The 15,295-nt window shown below is 36.6% G+C and overlaps 4 protein-coding genes across 5 annotated transcripts; 3 read left to right on the top strand and 1 right to left on the bottom strand.

Moving 5' to 3' along the window:
• The first annotated feature begins 565 nt into the window (after positions 1-565).
• On the top strand, positions 566-2,117 carry LOC147289397 (uncharacterized). Its single transcript, XM_086238264.1, has one exon. It carries the CDS (start codon positions 1,151-1,153, stop codon positions 1,949-1,951), a length of 801 nt encoding a protein of 266 aa, XP_086094390.1. The 5' UTR covers positions 566-1,150; the 3' UTR covers positions 1,952-2,117.
• A 648-nt stretch (positions 2,118-2,765) lies between these two features.
• Positions 2,766-3,961, top strand: LOC147289396 (uncharacterized). Its single transcript, XM_086237105.1, has one exon. The coding sequence runs from the start codon at positions 2,988-2,990 to the stop codon at positions 3,762-3,764; it is 777 nt and encodes a 258-aa protein (XP_086093231.1). The 5' UTR covers positions 2,766-2,987; the 3' UTR covers positions 3,765-3,961.
• Positions 3,962-4,404: 443 nt separating this feature from the next.
• Positions 4,405-10,416, bottom strand: LOC147289395 (SKP1-like protein 21). 2 transcript variants are annotated; one of them, XR_015121214.1, is made up of 11 exons: positions 10,272-10,416; positions 8,969-9,240; positions 7,404-7,625; positions 7,009-7,200; positions 6,822-6,932; positions 6,538-6,616; positions 6,007-6,107; positions 5,671-5,849; positions 5,258-5,391; positions 4,771-4,918; positions 4,409-4,502 (listed from the first exon to the last, which is right to left on the bottom strand). XR_015121214.1 is itself a non-coding variant. In XM_086237104.1 (10 exons), the coding sequence occupies exons 2-10, from the start codon at positions 9,002-9,004 to the stop codon at positions 4,902-4,904; spliced, it is 1,071 nt and encodes a 356-aa protein (XP_086093230.1). In that variant the 5' UTR covers positions 9,005-9,240; positions 10,272-10,416; the 3' UTR covers positions 4,405-4,901. The 2 variants fall into 2 exon arrangements, 1 of the variants encoding a protein (XP_086093230.1); XM_086237104.1 differs by having other exon boundaries at positions 4,405-4,918.
• Positions 10,417-11,637: 1,221 nt separating this feature from the next.
• Positions 11,638-15,278, top strand: LOC147289394 (short-chain dehydrogenase TIC 32, chloroplastic-like). Its single transcript, XM_086238436.1, has 8 exons — positions 11,638-11,934; positions 12,828-13,059; positions 13,155-13,234; positions 13,440-13,593; positions 14,010-14,088; positions 14,449-14,533; positions 14,737-14,783; positions 14,956-15,278. The coding sequence occupies exons 1-8, from the start codon at positions 11,829-11,831 to the stop codon at positions 15,112-15,114; spliced, it is 942 nt and encodes a 313-aa protein (XP_086094562.1). The 5' UTR covers positions 11,638-11,828; the 3' UTR covers positions 15,115-15,278.
• Positions 15,279-15,295: the final 17 nt, after the last annotated feature.

Genomic DNA, 15,295 nt, shown 5'->3' with positions numbered 1-15,295 from the left:
TGCATGGAAATTTGGGTCAATCGACCTCCAACCTCCCTAGTGTCTATTCTTGATCGTGATGGACTCCCTTGCCCCCCAAATTAGAAGCTCTGTTTGATGGTTCCTCTTTTGGTGTTTTCTTGGCCTGTTTGTTCCTTGGCCTTTGTTTTTTTTCTTTCGGTGCTTCTTTTTACTGGAGCTCTTGTCTATTTTCTTTTTCTTTTGCGTGGCCTGAGGGCTGGGTTCCATCCCCCCTCTTGTCTCTCCTGTTGTGTTCCCCTTTTTCTGCCTTTGTGGCTTATGAATCTTCTTTCGACCAAAAAAAAAAAAAGACGAGTGGCCGAGGGAAGGCTCACATGGCAAACACCCTAGAGTACAAATGTGTTGGTATAAATTTGACATGAACACAACATGATCAACATCTGACAAAAATTTCCTGGCCAAAAAAAAAATCTGACAAAAATTTAGTGGTGATTGTCTGGGTTAATTCTCAGAAGTCTCACCAACATAACTTTATGAAAGCCAAATTTGTCCAAGCAATTTTAATAAGATAATTTTGAGGCAAACGAATTTTGGGAATCACCCAAATGATAATTCAATTTGTAACAAATTAACGGACACAGTAACCAAAATTCAAACATATGTCCTAAAATATAATCGACTCCAAAATACGTGTCTGAATGAAAAATTTTCCCTTAGAACCAAAGTGAGCTGCAGGAAACAAACACTGCCATGCCCTGGAACATTAGCGTTTGCACCGAATTCCATGCCCTCTAAGTAGATTTCGATAAGATTAACAACACAGAGAAAAACAGAGATAAGCTTGAAAAATAGCTATGGCACACCTCTCTCTTCTTAGTTCTTAGTAAGCAATTCCCTAGCTTACACGTTTACACCTCAAATTCCTGTTACACTGCCATGTGTCCACCCTGCTCACACCTTCATGCATAACCCCATCTTCCTTCTTGTCATTTTCCCCTGTTCAATTTTATAGTCAATTCCCAAAAAAAAGAAAGAAAAAGAAAAAAAAATCAGTAATGAAATATTTTCTTCAGTTTATGTTCATACCCTTCTTTCCTCTGTACTAAATGTTACAATCTTCTTTCTTTCCATAACTTCAGCTCTCTCTCTGTGCAAGCAAAACCTACACAACCCAAGCTTCTCTCTCACAATGTCAGGTGGAGTAGGTCCAACTTACAAGGACATTAGCCTCCCAAAAGAGCAAGAGCAAGACCAATACCATGATGATGATGAAGTCCTCAACCAAAACGACGACGTCAACGCTGTAGCAAGTGCCTTAAGCCCCTACCCCCAAAAGGGCCAAACTCTAAAAACTGCACGCAAAGCTAATTACATCTCCTTTTGGCAACTCAATGCTTTGGCTGTCATGATTGTCCTCTCAGCCAGTGGCATGGTAAGCCCTCAAGACTTGGCTTTCGTCCTCTTCTCCATCGTCTACACGTTCTTCATCTCTATATTTGCATTCCCAACTCTCTCTGACCCTTCAAAAGAACCCCCAGCCTTCAACCCACAAAACAAGATCACACAACTGGGTATTTTGTTTGGCGCCCTCATAGGCCTTGTGCTCCCCATAGCATATATTTTTCATGGCGTTCTAGAGGGTGACCAAGAAGGGATCAGAGCAGCTGCTCCACATGTTTTTCTTCTTGCCAGTCAAGCTTTTGTGGATGCAGTGGCTTTCTCTGACAGGTTTTCGACCCCTATTCGCGTTTTTGTGCCTGTTTTCTATAATTCGAAGAGGATTTTTACGCTTGTGGACTGGGTTAGAAATGAGTTTAACAAAGAGGGTGTTGAAGAGAATGGTGGATCTACAACTGCAAGAAGGTTGTGTATTGGGAGAGGACTTGCTATTGTCAACTTGATCTTTTGGTCCTTTGACCTTTTTGGGATCATATTACCTATCTATCTTCCGAGAGCTTTCAAGAAATATTACTCTGCAAAAATAGATTAATGTTTCACGTGATTGTATATATTGATGTCTGTGATATATTCATATATCTAGATTTATGCACCCTTTTTCAGTGAGAGGTTTGTTTTGTTTTGTTTGTAATAAATTTGGTGTTTGCTTATTTACTTATTTCAAAGGTGCCCTTATGTCAAAAGATTTGGTGGAAGTATTATACACGATCGACTTTTGATCAAATGAGTCTATTTTTCTCATTTTGGTTTATGATTATATTAATTCCCTGTTACACAGTCAATGCAGGGCACAAGGGAAAGTGCGAGTAGCAAATTAGCCATTGCATATAAAACTCTCTTTTTTTAGCTTATACATGAATATAAACTCACTTATTGAGTACACTGGTCTATTTATATCACATTGTAATCTGAGGTTAGTTTCCTGTGTCTTTTATACAAGGGTCACTTGAATGCCATGCCCAATTTTCTTTTTGTTATTTTGATGGGAATCCATTGAGCCACATTGCCACAAGCTTTTTGTTTTATGTTTTGCATGTTTTTGACACACTTTTAATTTGTTCTGTAAAAAATTCACCGAATTTCATGGCCTCTAAGTAGCTCAGACATTTTTCCCTTGTCAATTTCGATATGTAAGCTTAAGAACAAAGGGCCAATAAAACAGAGAAATATAAGCTTAAGAACAGCTAAGACGTTTTGACTATGACCAAGAAAAATTGAAGATAAAATTGTGTCCACACCCTCTCTCCTCTTTAGCATGTGGAGTGGGTTTCTTAACTTTCACCTTAAATTCCTATCATACTGCCACTTGTCCATCCTCCTCACCTTATGCTTAACCCTATCTTCCTTCTCCCCATCTCCCCCTCTTAAATTTTGTCATCTCTTATTCATGACTTTTTCTTCTATATCCTAATTTTCCTTCTAATCTGCCCATAACTTCATTACTTGGGCTCTCTTTCTATGCAAACCAAATCCCATCTCACACTTCCAAGTTTAACCCATCACCAAGAAAACCCACACAATTAAGCTTCTCTCTCTCCACTGCTTCTATCATATACAAACACACAGAAATGTCAGGTGGGGTTGGTCCTTGCAGTGACATAAGCCTCCCAAAAGAACAAGAACATGAATTCAAAGAACACCATGACCCAAGTGCCTCAAAACTCAACAACCCCAACCAAAAGGGCCAAACCCAGCACCTCTCCACCACTCAACGCAAGCCCGGTCTCTTCTCCTTCCGGCAGCTCAATGCCCTCGCACTGGTAATAGTCCTCTCAGCCAGCGGCATGGTAAGCCCTGAAGACTTCGCTTTCGTTCTCTTCTCCATCGTCTACATGCACTTCATCTCCAAGGTTGCTTTTCCAAACACTCTTTCTCCTTCCAAAGACCCTGCAGTCTTCAACCCCCAAAACAAGATTCTACGCCTCTATGTTATTGTGGGTGCCATCATAGGCCTGTTGCTCCCAATTGCATACATTTTTGAAGGCATTTTTGAGGGTGACAAAGAAGGAATCAGTGCAGCTGCCCCACATGTTTTCCTTCTTGCCAGCCAAGTCTTCATGGAAGGACTGGCTTTCACTGACAGATTTTCGACACCAATTCGTGTTTTCGTGCCGGTTTTTTATAATTCCAGGAGGATTTTCACCATTGTGGAGTGGCTTAGAAGTGAGTTTTACAAGGTGGACAAAGAGTTTGGTGGATCTGCAAAGAGACTGTTGGTTGGGAGAGGGCTTGCTATTGCTAACATGGCGTTTTGGAGCTTCAATCTTTTTGGGTTCTTGTTACCTGTCTATCTTCCTAGAGCTTTCAAGAAATATTACTCTGCGCATAAACTGAAAGAATATTGAAAATGATGAAGGCCATACTCTTTTTCTTTTAGTTTTCTTTTCGTTTATTAATGTCAGTGATGTATGTATCTTTTAGTTTTGCCTACCCAAAGAAAATAAATGAATAAATTATCTTATAGATAATCCTTTAGAATTTGTTTTTGTAACAGAGCTGGTATGTTGGGTTGAATTAGTATAAAACGTTTTCTTTCTGGACCTAAGTATTGTCCTTAATTTTATTACCAAGTGATTACACAAAGTTTAAAATGTCCCAAGGACCCGAAATGAATCTTCAGTATTTTTTTCTACAGAGGAGATAGAGGCTAACCAAATGCTCAATGCACAAATTGGGCACTCAGCAGTGAGCTCATTGGCAAGTAGCAAAAGGTGACGTCTAAAAACGGTTTACCAGGTGCCACGAAAACCATATTTTTTAAGTGGAATTTTGACTAGAAGAATGTTATGTTGATGAATACTTTATTGTGAATGACTTCAAATTATAGCCTAGTTTTGCTGTATATGTTGGCTGTCAAAATGTCACCACCATGGTTCGGCCAGTTGGAGGCTTAAGCTGTGCACAGTGCACATGTTTTAGTATCTTTTTCATTTTGCTAAATATGTAATTAGCCTATCCAACATATTCAAATGAAGAAATTGAACAAAACCTTTTGAAAGAACCTTTATTTTTTTATTTCAATTGCATTACATCAACTGAAGTACTTACAACTTCTCGCAAGACTTTCCAAAGCCAAATGGGGCCTATAAGAAATGAAAATGAAAAAGGTACATCTGTAAATTCAGTATCATTTCAAGAAAATACAGGAGACAAACAGCGGAATGGCTGAAGGTGAAACAACCCTAAAAGGAAAATAAGCTCAAGACAATTGTGGAAATTATGCTCCATCGTAGCCTCCGAATTCCTTTTTTGTCAGAAAAAATATATCTTTTCTTTCCTTTCTCCAACATACACGATGCCCACAGAATGAAAATTGCTTTTGGTGATGAAAAAACAAATAAATATACTCACATGCTGTCAACACCAAAAACACTGCCCACTCTTCTAAAGCTTCTGCAGCAGCAAACCCCATGGTAGGATCTCTTCCAATCACTCAAGCTGCTGGACGTGTTCAAGTTAAATAATATTCTATCATACAATCATTATCTCCGATCCAAACCTGCATACCAGCCAATGACTCTGTCAGCCTAACTAAACCTGCATCCTTTTTCTCCTCAAAATCATAGTAGAGGATGTATTGGGTAGACAAATAAACAAACAACAAACAACATGCTTAAATCATGAAAGAATATAAAATGCTTCAGGAGTCCCCAACAGTATCCTCGAACATGAGGAGCACATACTCTTTTTGAAGCTTTGAGGAAAAAAAAAAAATGAAAGTGACCAATAAAACAAGCCTGTCTGTTCTTTAGCATTAAACATCACCCTTCTTCCTTCAGAAACCATATTTAACACACTGGGAAAACAGGAGAGAGGAGAATTTTAAGAAATAACGTACTTGTATATCTGCGTGCAGAACCATTGCCATTCATATTTATGGGTGCAAGCCTCCTTTCTTGGCCCAAGGATAAAATTTCTTGCATCCTTTCTGGCCAATCTGAATTTAATCTTCGTGCAAAATCCTCCACTTCCCTACATAAAATATACAACAGAATTTAATATAAGACACAAACAAAGAGTTCTGCAACAATCAGCTAATATCTATAGATTCTACTGACTACCATGGAACAGGATATTAGAAGGGGCAATAAATGATTTCCGTACTTTGAAACAACAGGTTAGCATATTTCACAGAAACCATCACAAATGCATAGAGTTTCAGTTACACATTTTAATAGTCTACAAATAATATTTTTGCTAAAAGACAGAAGTTTGGTTCATCATTGACAAACCCTGAAACATTCTTGTTACCTGTCAAGCTCCTCCTTCATGGCAGGATCTAAATCATCATCAATATCAACATCATCAAAATCGAGCTTTGGTGAAAAGTTAACAGATGCAGAATCTTGCAACTTTGAAGAACTGGAAGGTGGTGCCTCAACATTGATAATGTCACCGTCATGGAAAGCAGAAGAAAGAGCCTCCAACTCCTATGAAAGTAGACACCAACTATGAGAAATCACAAACAAATGCACACACACATACTGCATGCAGGAAAAAGTCACAAGCAGACTAGTGCATGCATGCACGCACAGTGAGTGTGTGTGTGTGTGAGAGAGAGAGAGGGAGGTAGAGAGAAGTGCCAACCTTATTATGGTTTCCATTTACATTGTTTGAAGAATCTTTTGGATGATCTTTTCTTCTACGATTTTTCTTCTTATTCTTATTGGTTTTAGCCCCCTTTGTATCTGTAGAGCATACCACATTGCATATAAGCTTGCAGGGTAGATAACAAGATAGGTATATCAAATGCAACTCTCATAATCTAAGCAATAGTGTGGTATGGAGGAAAACAATCTTGAATACTTCTTGAAGTATCAATGATATGTGAATGTACTGACTGAAGCATCTACCAAAATCTATGTAAGCCCACAAAACGTTCTGCTCCTTGTCCTTGGAGCTAGAACAGAGATACAAGTCACCTACTTCAAGGTGGTCCTTTGACTCCACTAACAGCATCAACAGATGAAAAATTTATGTACTGTGAATAGCAGGGCAAAACTTAACTAAAAAATTGATACAGATATGCAAGAAGTTGCAAAAAGCTAAAACTCAATGTATAAGAATAAAGGCAAACAATTTTCAAATGGGATGAAGAGAGAGATTTCTGGATCATACCTCCATTTCCACCATTTATAAATGTCAAGAGATCATCGACTGAACGCTCATCAACGCGCTCCTCCTCAACCTCAACATTCTGAAATGTATAAAAAAGAATCCACTTTCTATTAATGCAAACATGTATGCACAGGTTTGAATGCTCCAAGCCACCAACTACATATTTACAATGGAACTACTTTACATACAACTCAAATAATAAATATTGTGAAATATAAAATTACCACAAATATCGCATTTAACATATGGTAAAGGCTTCAAACTCTTCAAGTAAAAGTAAGCACCTTCAGTTTCTCTCTCTCTTTCAATTCTTTCCTCTTTCTAGCATATAACCGATTAAGAAGCCGGATACGTGGATCATCAGTTATGTTTCTCAGAGGTTCCAACTTCTCCTCCTGGATTGAACCATATGTACATGAAAACCCATGGATGCAAGCAATGAAAAACCAATGACTTCTGATAGCAACAAACCTCTGTGAGGTCATCAGGTAAATGAAATGTCTCGCGTATCTCCTCAGGTGTTTTCCCTTCAATAATTCGTGCAAGTGCTCGGCTGGTGAGATCGACCAAAGGCTTCAATTGGAGGCTGTCAGCAGCAGATGTCAACTCACATAACTTTTTTGTGTCCATTCGAATAAACTTCTCATCAAAAGTTTTGCGTTCCTACACATGATAACAATACTATCAAATAAATATAACTATATGATCATCTAATTACTTCCAACTGCACCATATTGACAATGAGGATGATGATGATGATGATGATGATGAATAGGAGAATATAGTAAAAGATCCTACCCATTGGAGAATGATATCACGTAAGAAAAGGCAAAAGAAACTACAAGTGCCAGATTTACATATCAGACCTTATTAGAGCGACCTGGTACTTGATGAAACCGACAATAGTCAAGTATTAAGCCCAGAATGGCAGGGTTAACTCGTTGAGGAAGTGATATAGCATAGTTTTTGGAAGATCCCATGCCTGTCTGAAGTATTTCTCGGCATATCATGGGACAAAACATGGCAACCTCTTCTTCTACTTGTTGGATCGAGCCATCAGCAGTTTGAAGCCAGATGTAAGACTTCATCTAGAAGCACAGAACATGAGAACAGTTATGTCAGGAATCAAAAGAGAAATGCCACTAATGCTGCTAAAGTTGTATATAGTCTTATTTTGAACTACCACATATGCCACACCACAGAACCCATGAGTTTTCCCATCATCCCAATTTGCGGTCTGCCCATGGCAATTACATAGTAATTGGAGGAGCAATAAAATTGTACATGAAACAACAAAAATTCTGTAGTATCAATAAGAAATCCTCTGGAGCAATTTTGATAATGTATATCCATGACATGCAACAATCTGGTAGGAAAGAAAGGTCAAAGACTATAGTACTATGGGCTAAGCTGATTTGGAGCCTAATTGAAGTACTCCATAATGTGCTTTAACTATCATGAAGTCCTATTATTAAGCCTCTCTAATTACAAAGGAAATAAGAGCATCAATAAAAAGCAAACTTGACTATCAATATATTTTTAAAATAAGGACTACAACAATATATGTGGACTATTGAAGGCCTCTGCAGAACAATGTATTTCTTCCCTTTTCTATTCTTTTCATGTTAGTAATTCAACTACTAGGTTTATCAAAATAGTGTCAAGGTCACTCCTGTGCTTTCAAGAATTTCAAAACCATGCACTCTAATTGTTTCCCATGGGTGCATCATATTTGTGTTATTCAGTCCTTATGTGTGTACCTAAAAGTCCAAAATTTAGTTCGCACTGTCTAAATTAGGATCTCTAAGTCCTACTATAAGTGGTTATTTCCAACTCCAAAGAGAATAACTTTCAAAAGTATTCCAGCAACTATGATCTTGCACTTGAATCATGATGCCACCATAACCCTTGGTGTGGCACTCTTAACCACCATTCACAATCTAATTTCTAGGCTGCTGTTATCACGACAACTAAACCCCTTTTTTTTTTATAAGATACAACTAAACCCTTTTAATATTTGGGCTTTTCACAATATGAACTTACCACTGAAGACCAACCTTATTCTGATCATTACACCCTAACCCAAGCACCCCAGGAATTACAACTGACCACTGTGAGAGATTCCTGGAAGAGTCAACCAAACATCTAATCCTTTTCCTATACCTATTCAATCTATAAACCTCAGACATGTTGTTCATCCTGAATCAATATCTGAAAGGTAAGTTCATCATCCTTGAAAGTATACCCAACAACTAGACAAGAGCCAAATCCTTCCCATCATACTCAAGTGCCAAAGGGCCCTTAGAGATACAGAGGCTGCTAAAAAAAGTTAAAAATAAATGTAATGGAATGAATATGTTGTCCAAAATTAAATAATCTGATTTATAACTACATCGCCACTTATAATTCTTCAGATAATGAAATAAAATACCTCAGGTTTGACTACCGCCATTACACCTTCTGACATTTGACAGTGGCACTGCAACTAAACTTTAGGAGATGTGAAGTACAAATCACCTTGCACTTCTAATTCCAAAAATAAGGAAGTTACAAGGCAAATGAAACCTTTTCCTTATTCGAAAGCGTAACTTTATTAAGCAAATACAAACTGTTTATAAGTGATTCCGAAAATGACACGATCTTGAATCCCAATAAAATGTGTATTAGCATTCTTATCCGGAGGAGCTTTCTCAAATCTTTTTCCTGCATTTAAAGGTAAAGCATAATTAGAGGTGGGGAGCAAACAAGAGATGATATGCCTGAAATTTCAAGATGAGTGTTATCATTAACCTAAATTTAATTATAACAGTGGTAAGTGTAACAAGACAACAGAAGAAACAGTAGATTGTGAAACAACTTCAATACAGTTTCTCAAGGTCTCTGTGTATTCCAACTTTTTTGGTTTTCATTTATTCTATTCACTTCATACCCATATATTCTCGTAATAAGTTATTAGATTCCAAGTATGAAGAGTTTACCTAGGGAGGTAAGTTACGAAACACAATAGTCAATATTTTTAAGTTTCACACTTACAGAGCAAAGCTCAATAGTCAAAACCAGACAAAAATATATTGAATGACAAAATACAATATGAAATACTTTTTGACAAACTTGCATTAAAAACCAAAAATCAGAGTTCAACATCTTGTCCTTGTACAACAAAATATTGAATGGAGACCATATGTGCAAACGAGGCACCTTTGCATTGGAAGCCAATTTATAGAGAATCCCAATAAGAAACTGGAAACCTCAGTTTCTTCATTCTCCAGAACCAATAAGAAAAAAGAAAGAAAAAAATGGGTGTAATTCAAACAATTGGTTTAGTTATTCGGCAACCAGAAAAAAAAAAAAAAGTTGGTTTTGCTGGACGGAATAAGATAAGATTCAAACTTTCATTTTCCTAACGCCCTCTTTTTGTTTCCAGGAAACTGAAAACCCGGATTTGAACGACCCATATATTGAAAATTCAGATTAAACCGTGTTAAATGGTTTCAGGAATCCAACCCATTTCCTACCAAAGCAAAATCTTAAACTTTCACTAATGAATATTCCACCTTATAACCAAGAAAATCCTTATTAATAATACCATTTATATACAAATAAAAAAACACAAAAATACCATTAATCAATGTATAACCATCAATTAACTAATCCTGAATCCAACGAAATATAATTAGCATAGATTGCATGCATACATATATTATATTGTATATTAGAGAGAGAGCTGTGCCTACCTTAATACGAGCTGAAATGCAGTGAAATTTGTGAGAGAAACTTGTATAGTGAAATTGGGGGAGGAGTACTGGGAGCTAGGGTTTCTGAAAGCTCTATGTCTCTCTGTGTTCCTTTGCCCCTGTATCTTTTCTCTATCACGATTGATTTGATTCTGTGTGCGGTTGTGTTCAGCACGTGACTCTATCAAAGAAGGAGGCGCGCTTGCACGTGACGGTAGTTAGGGTTTCGGACTTTTGGATGGAGAGGGAATTGGCCCGATTGATATTTGGGCGGGTCGGATTGTCAGTTAGCATTCGGTGGGTTGGGTCAGATGATAGGAAGTGGAATTTTCTTCTTTTGGAAAGATGTAGGCCAACGGCCAACTCTTTTCTTTTTCTCTTTTTTCCTTTTTAAAATGTTTAATTGTCTTTTTAAAAGATGATTTTCTAGATTATCATAAAAGCCTAACTCTAATACTTATTTTTTGCTAATGCTCAAAAAAATGGTTTAAAAAGAGTACTATCTTTTTATTTTCTGGTAGAGATGATGAAATTATTAGCATATCTCATGCATTAATTTCTAGTCCGAAAAAAGTACTTTCATTTTAATACCTACATCCTAATCACCTTCCAAAATCGAAAATCAACTAAGGCACATAGAATCTAGATGACACCACCTCGAATGTCAAATCTATAAGACAATAGGGTGCTACAAGTGCCTTTCAAGTACCTTGAATTAAATACCACCTAATCACCCCTCCCAATAATAAGGCACATAAAAATGGTTAGGATGACAATTATAAGGATGATAAATATGTTGTTTGTTGTATATCACTTTTAGCCACAATATAGTGTTTATTATTTATCTCAAAACGTAATTATTATTAAATCAATAGTTTTATATTATGAATCAAAGTGATAAATAAGATTGTATTTGCATAACGAAGTTTGGATTTATAAATTTAATGGGCTAAAGTTAAGGGTGTTAAATTATTCTAAAAAAAACAAAAAAAGTTAAGGGTATTAAACTAACAGTGAAAAGAAAATAGAGAGTTATTATTAAGCTTAAAATCATACTAGGACTTTGTTTTTGTGAGTAGGGATGGGCTATTTAGCTCACCTAGTCTTGCATTTGGTTCCATCCACACAGCTATACCAGCCCTTGGATTATTATTATTTTTTTTAGAAAAGAAATTTAATAATCTAAACAAATCTAATTTTAATAATATATGTGGTAAGTAACCATCCAACTTTATCGTGTACGTCCAAAACTCCAGTCGTACAGTTTTCCAAAAACATTTTTAAAAAAAGAAAAAAAAAAAAAAAAAACACACTCACCCCTCGCGTTTTCAGCAATTGTAGCCAGACAGAAGTCACAGAACAACGAGAAGAGGCTGAGTCTCCACGCCCCCACCCACCGTATAAAAAAGATGCTTTCCAACTCTTAACAAGTCACAAGTGTCACTGCACACCACCCTTTCCCATTTATTTTGAGTTCTGTGAGTGAATGATATTCTAGTACTGTAGTTTGCCTCTGAGAAAGAGATTCAGATAAAGTTTTGGACTTGGAGAGAAAGAATGTGGTTGTTTAGAAGAAAAGGGCCATCTGGGTTTTCATCATCTTCCACAGCAGAAGAAGTTACTCAAGGGATTGATGCCAGTGGCCTCACTGCCATTGTTACAGGCAAAATTCATTTCTTTTTTCTTTCTGAAAATTGAGGTGTAGTCTGTGTAGATATTTTCTTGGACTGTTATAATGTTATCAGTTATTTTTGCAGTATATATCCATCTCTTGATGACAGGATCGTATTAAATTAATTATTTATTTATTAAACAAATATTAGAATTTTGCATAGTGGTAATTAACCGGGTAATTGTTCTTTGTTGTACTTCAAACTTATAGCTTTTGGAAGTTTAGTTTTCACATGAATCCTTTTTTTGATGATATGATATTGTTTTGACAATTAGTTTAGTATTGTGGGATCCATTTCTTGTTCCATATTTACTCAACTGGTATCAATAATCTGATTATATGAATCAAAATTTAACTTTTCAATCAATTTTCTTTTGTTTGTCTTTCATGTTGTCCTGTTGTGTAAATTAATGCTAATTTCAGGGAGGCAATTGTGTTTCTGTGAAACCATCATCAGGGACTGTAGTGAAACTTTGTCGAGTTAGGAAATTATAATCCCATGCCATTACTTTGTGTTCCTGTGTATTTTGTATCCCCATACGGGATTCAAAAGTTTATACCATGAGATAATGTATCACAATTGTGTCCATCTCATTCCCCTGACATATCCATCAGTGTAAAAGCAAAAATTCACTGAAGTTGTCGAATGTAGCATTTTTAGGCGTCTGGCTGAGTGAATAAGTCCAACACTTTTATGTAACTATCTATTTCTTTTGTAAGTTTGTAACATATATTGGGTATAACCTACTGGGTTTGTTTTGCCTTTAGGAGAAGAGAATTACAAAAGATATGTTTTCATGCTAGTAAATGAGGATGCACAGATCTTAAGTTCTTGCATGGTCTTATGGACATCTCTTCTTTGTCTCTGGATATTGCCTTTACAGGAGCATCTAGTGGTATTGGCACCGAAACTACGCGTGTTCTCGCAGTGCGTGGTGCCCATGTGATCATGGCAGTGAGGAATATGGCTGCTGGTAAGGATGTGAAAGAAGCAATAGTTAAGGAAATCCCCAATGCCAAAGTAGATGCCATGGAATTGGATCTCAGCTCATTATCATCTGTGAGGAAATTTGCATCAGATTTCAATTCATCTGGTCGTCCTCTAAACATCCTAATGTAAGAAATGATAGAAATGGTATAACTCTGCTGTGTTTCTTAATCAGGCCTATTTCATAAAATTAACTGGTGGTGATTTTACTCTTTACCATAAGTAACAATGCAGGAATTATGGCGACCCCCTTCATGCTTTCTAAAGACAATATAGAACTTCAATTTGCGACAAACCATGTAGGTATGTTGCATTTATTAGACCATAAAACTGACTTTTTAAAGTATTGTTAACTTATCGTAATTGACTGAATGTTTCTTCCAACTTAATCTCAAGCTAATCTTGTTTTAAACCTATAAGCTGTCACAGCATACTTCAGCAAAAAAGCATTCAAGCAAGATGATTGTTTCTATATAACTGTAAAGATTGGCTTCTCCTGATTCTGCAGGTCATTTTCTTTTGACAAACCTTTTGTTGGATACTATGAAAAAAACGGCACGCAAAAGTAGCAAAGAAGGGAGAATTGTAAATGTCTCCTCGGAGGCTCACCGGTACTCCTATCGTGAAGGAATCCATTTTGATAAAATTGATGACCAATCAGGGTAACAATGATATAACCCATACTTTTGAGATAGTATTATATATGTTGATGTGTGTTGTTAAGTTGTGTTATATACATTAGATCCTACTTGTCTATTAAGTTGTTGGTTTGAGTTTTGCTAACCTCTGTTTATGGTGATTTCTGTTTGGTTCATGTAAACCCCTGTTTGGTTAAGTAGTTGTTTGGGCCTGTGAGGGGTTGTGTTAGTGTGTGTTGGTTGTTAAGTTGTGCTTGGCATACATTATTAGGCTCATTTTCTAAAATCTTAAACTTTTGAGATCAACTGTAACTTAACACTAGAAATATAAGCAATTCAAATATGCTTATGCTTGTTTGAAAAAATTGTTGATAGCATATGCTGAAAGGAGAACATACTATTATATATGTTTGATCTGAGTCTGGACCGGCTATCTGCAGGTACAGCAGTTTTGCTGCATATGGCCAATCAAAGCTTGCTAACATTTTGCATGCCAACGAGCTTGCAAGACGTTTAAAGGTATGTTATCATCTCCCGGATAAAATGAATTAGATAATAAATCAGTGGTGGCAGAGTTGATGAATGACCTCTTTAAATCCTACCGCAAACTCTTGGCAAGGGTATCATTGTTTTTTCCAAAATATTTGTACCAACTTGGTAATCAGCAACTTGTTCATGAGATGCTATTTTCTCCACTTATCTTTTCCAAAAAAAAAATGGAAGTTTCTGCAGTACCTCAGCAGAATCATGGTTCATGACAATACCAGCTTGCATACATATGTGCTTATTTGGCATAAACATGACAAACATTACCGTTTCTTTAATGGCAGTCATGGTGTGCTGAGTGAAATCTGATACTTGTGCTTGTTTCTTCAACAGGAAGAAGGGGCCAATATAACTGCAAACTCACTTCACCCTGGTGCAATAGTTACCAATCTTTTCCGTTATAACAGCACTATTAATGGTAGCTACTTCACTAAATCAGCTGTATGAGTTTTAAATAAGCACAGAAAACTATTGATATCAAGTTTATTGGTCAGTTTGACATGGGGGATTTGTGCAACCTTGGCTTTCAATCTACAAAGCTCAAAATTAAAACCCTATTCTTTTATTCATTTTGTGCTTAAGTTCAGATATTTATAGCTTGTGGTCCTCTGTTTGACTCAGGGCTTGTGAATATGCTCGGTAGAGCTGTGCTTAAAAATGTTCAGCAGGTAAGTTATGTTTAGTTGAACACTTGAACCTGTGGTTGGGTTTGTGACTGTTGAAGAAGATATTGGATTAGAATTTGAACACAATGCTGTCCAAGTTCACTCTCTAAAATTCTAAATCGTAAAAATTTTAAATATAGAGTTGTGTTGTTTATTAACGTTTGTCGGATTATAGGGAGCGGCAACAACATGCTATGTGGCATTGCATCCACAAGCCAAGGGGGTGAGTGGTGAATATTTTTCAGACAGTAACACATCCAACCCAAGACCACAAGCTAAAGACGTGGAGTTGGCCAAGAAACTCTGGGATTTCAGCATGGATTTGATTAAATGATGTTCTAGAAACTCATCACATAATACTGTAATTTCTTCATAAACATTACACAATGCCCCTACAACCACAGCCTCTCCACCACGGATTGCTTTGTCGTTTTTATGTATTATATGAAGTTTGGAAATTTCATACTCGTTTTCTTTAAAACAATGATTTCAGTTTTATCTTGAGCTTATCCAGG

The sequence above is a fragment of the Dryas octopetala genome, chromosome 3 (assembly GCF_963921425.1).
Source record: "Dryas octopetala chromosome 3, drDryOcto1.1, whole genome shotgun sequence".
Lineage (NCBI taxonomy): Eukaryota > Viridiplantae > Streptophyta > Magnoliopsida > Rosales > Rosaceae > Dryas > Dryas octopetala.
The sequence above is the reverse complement of the archived record's forward strand: the minus strand, read 5'-3'. Positions and strand labels throughout refer to the sequence as shown.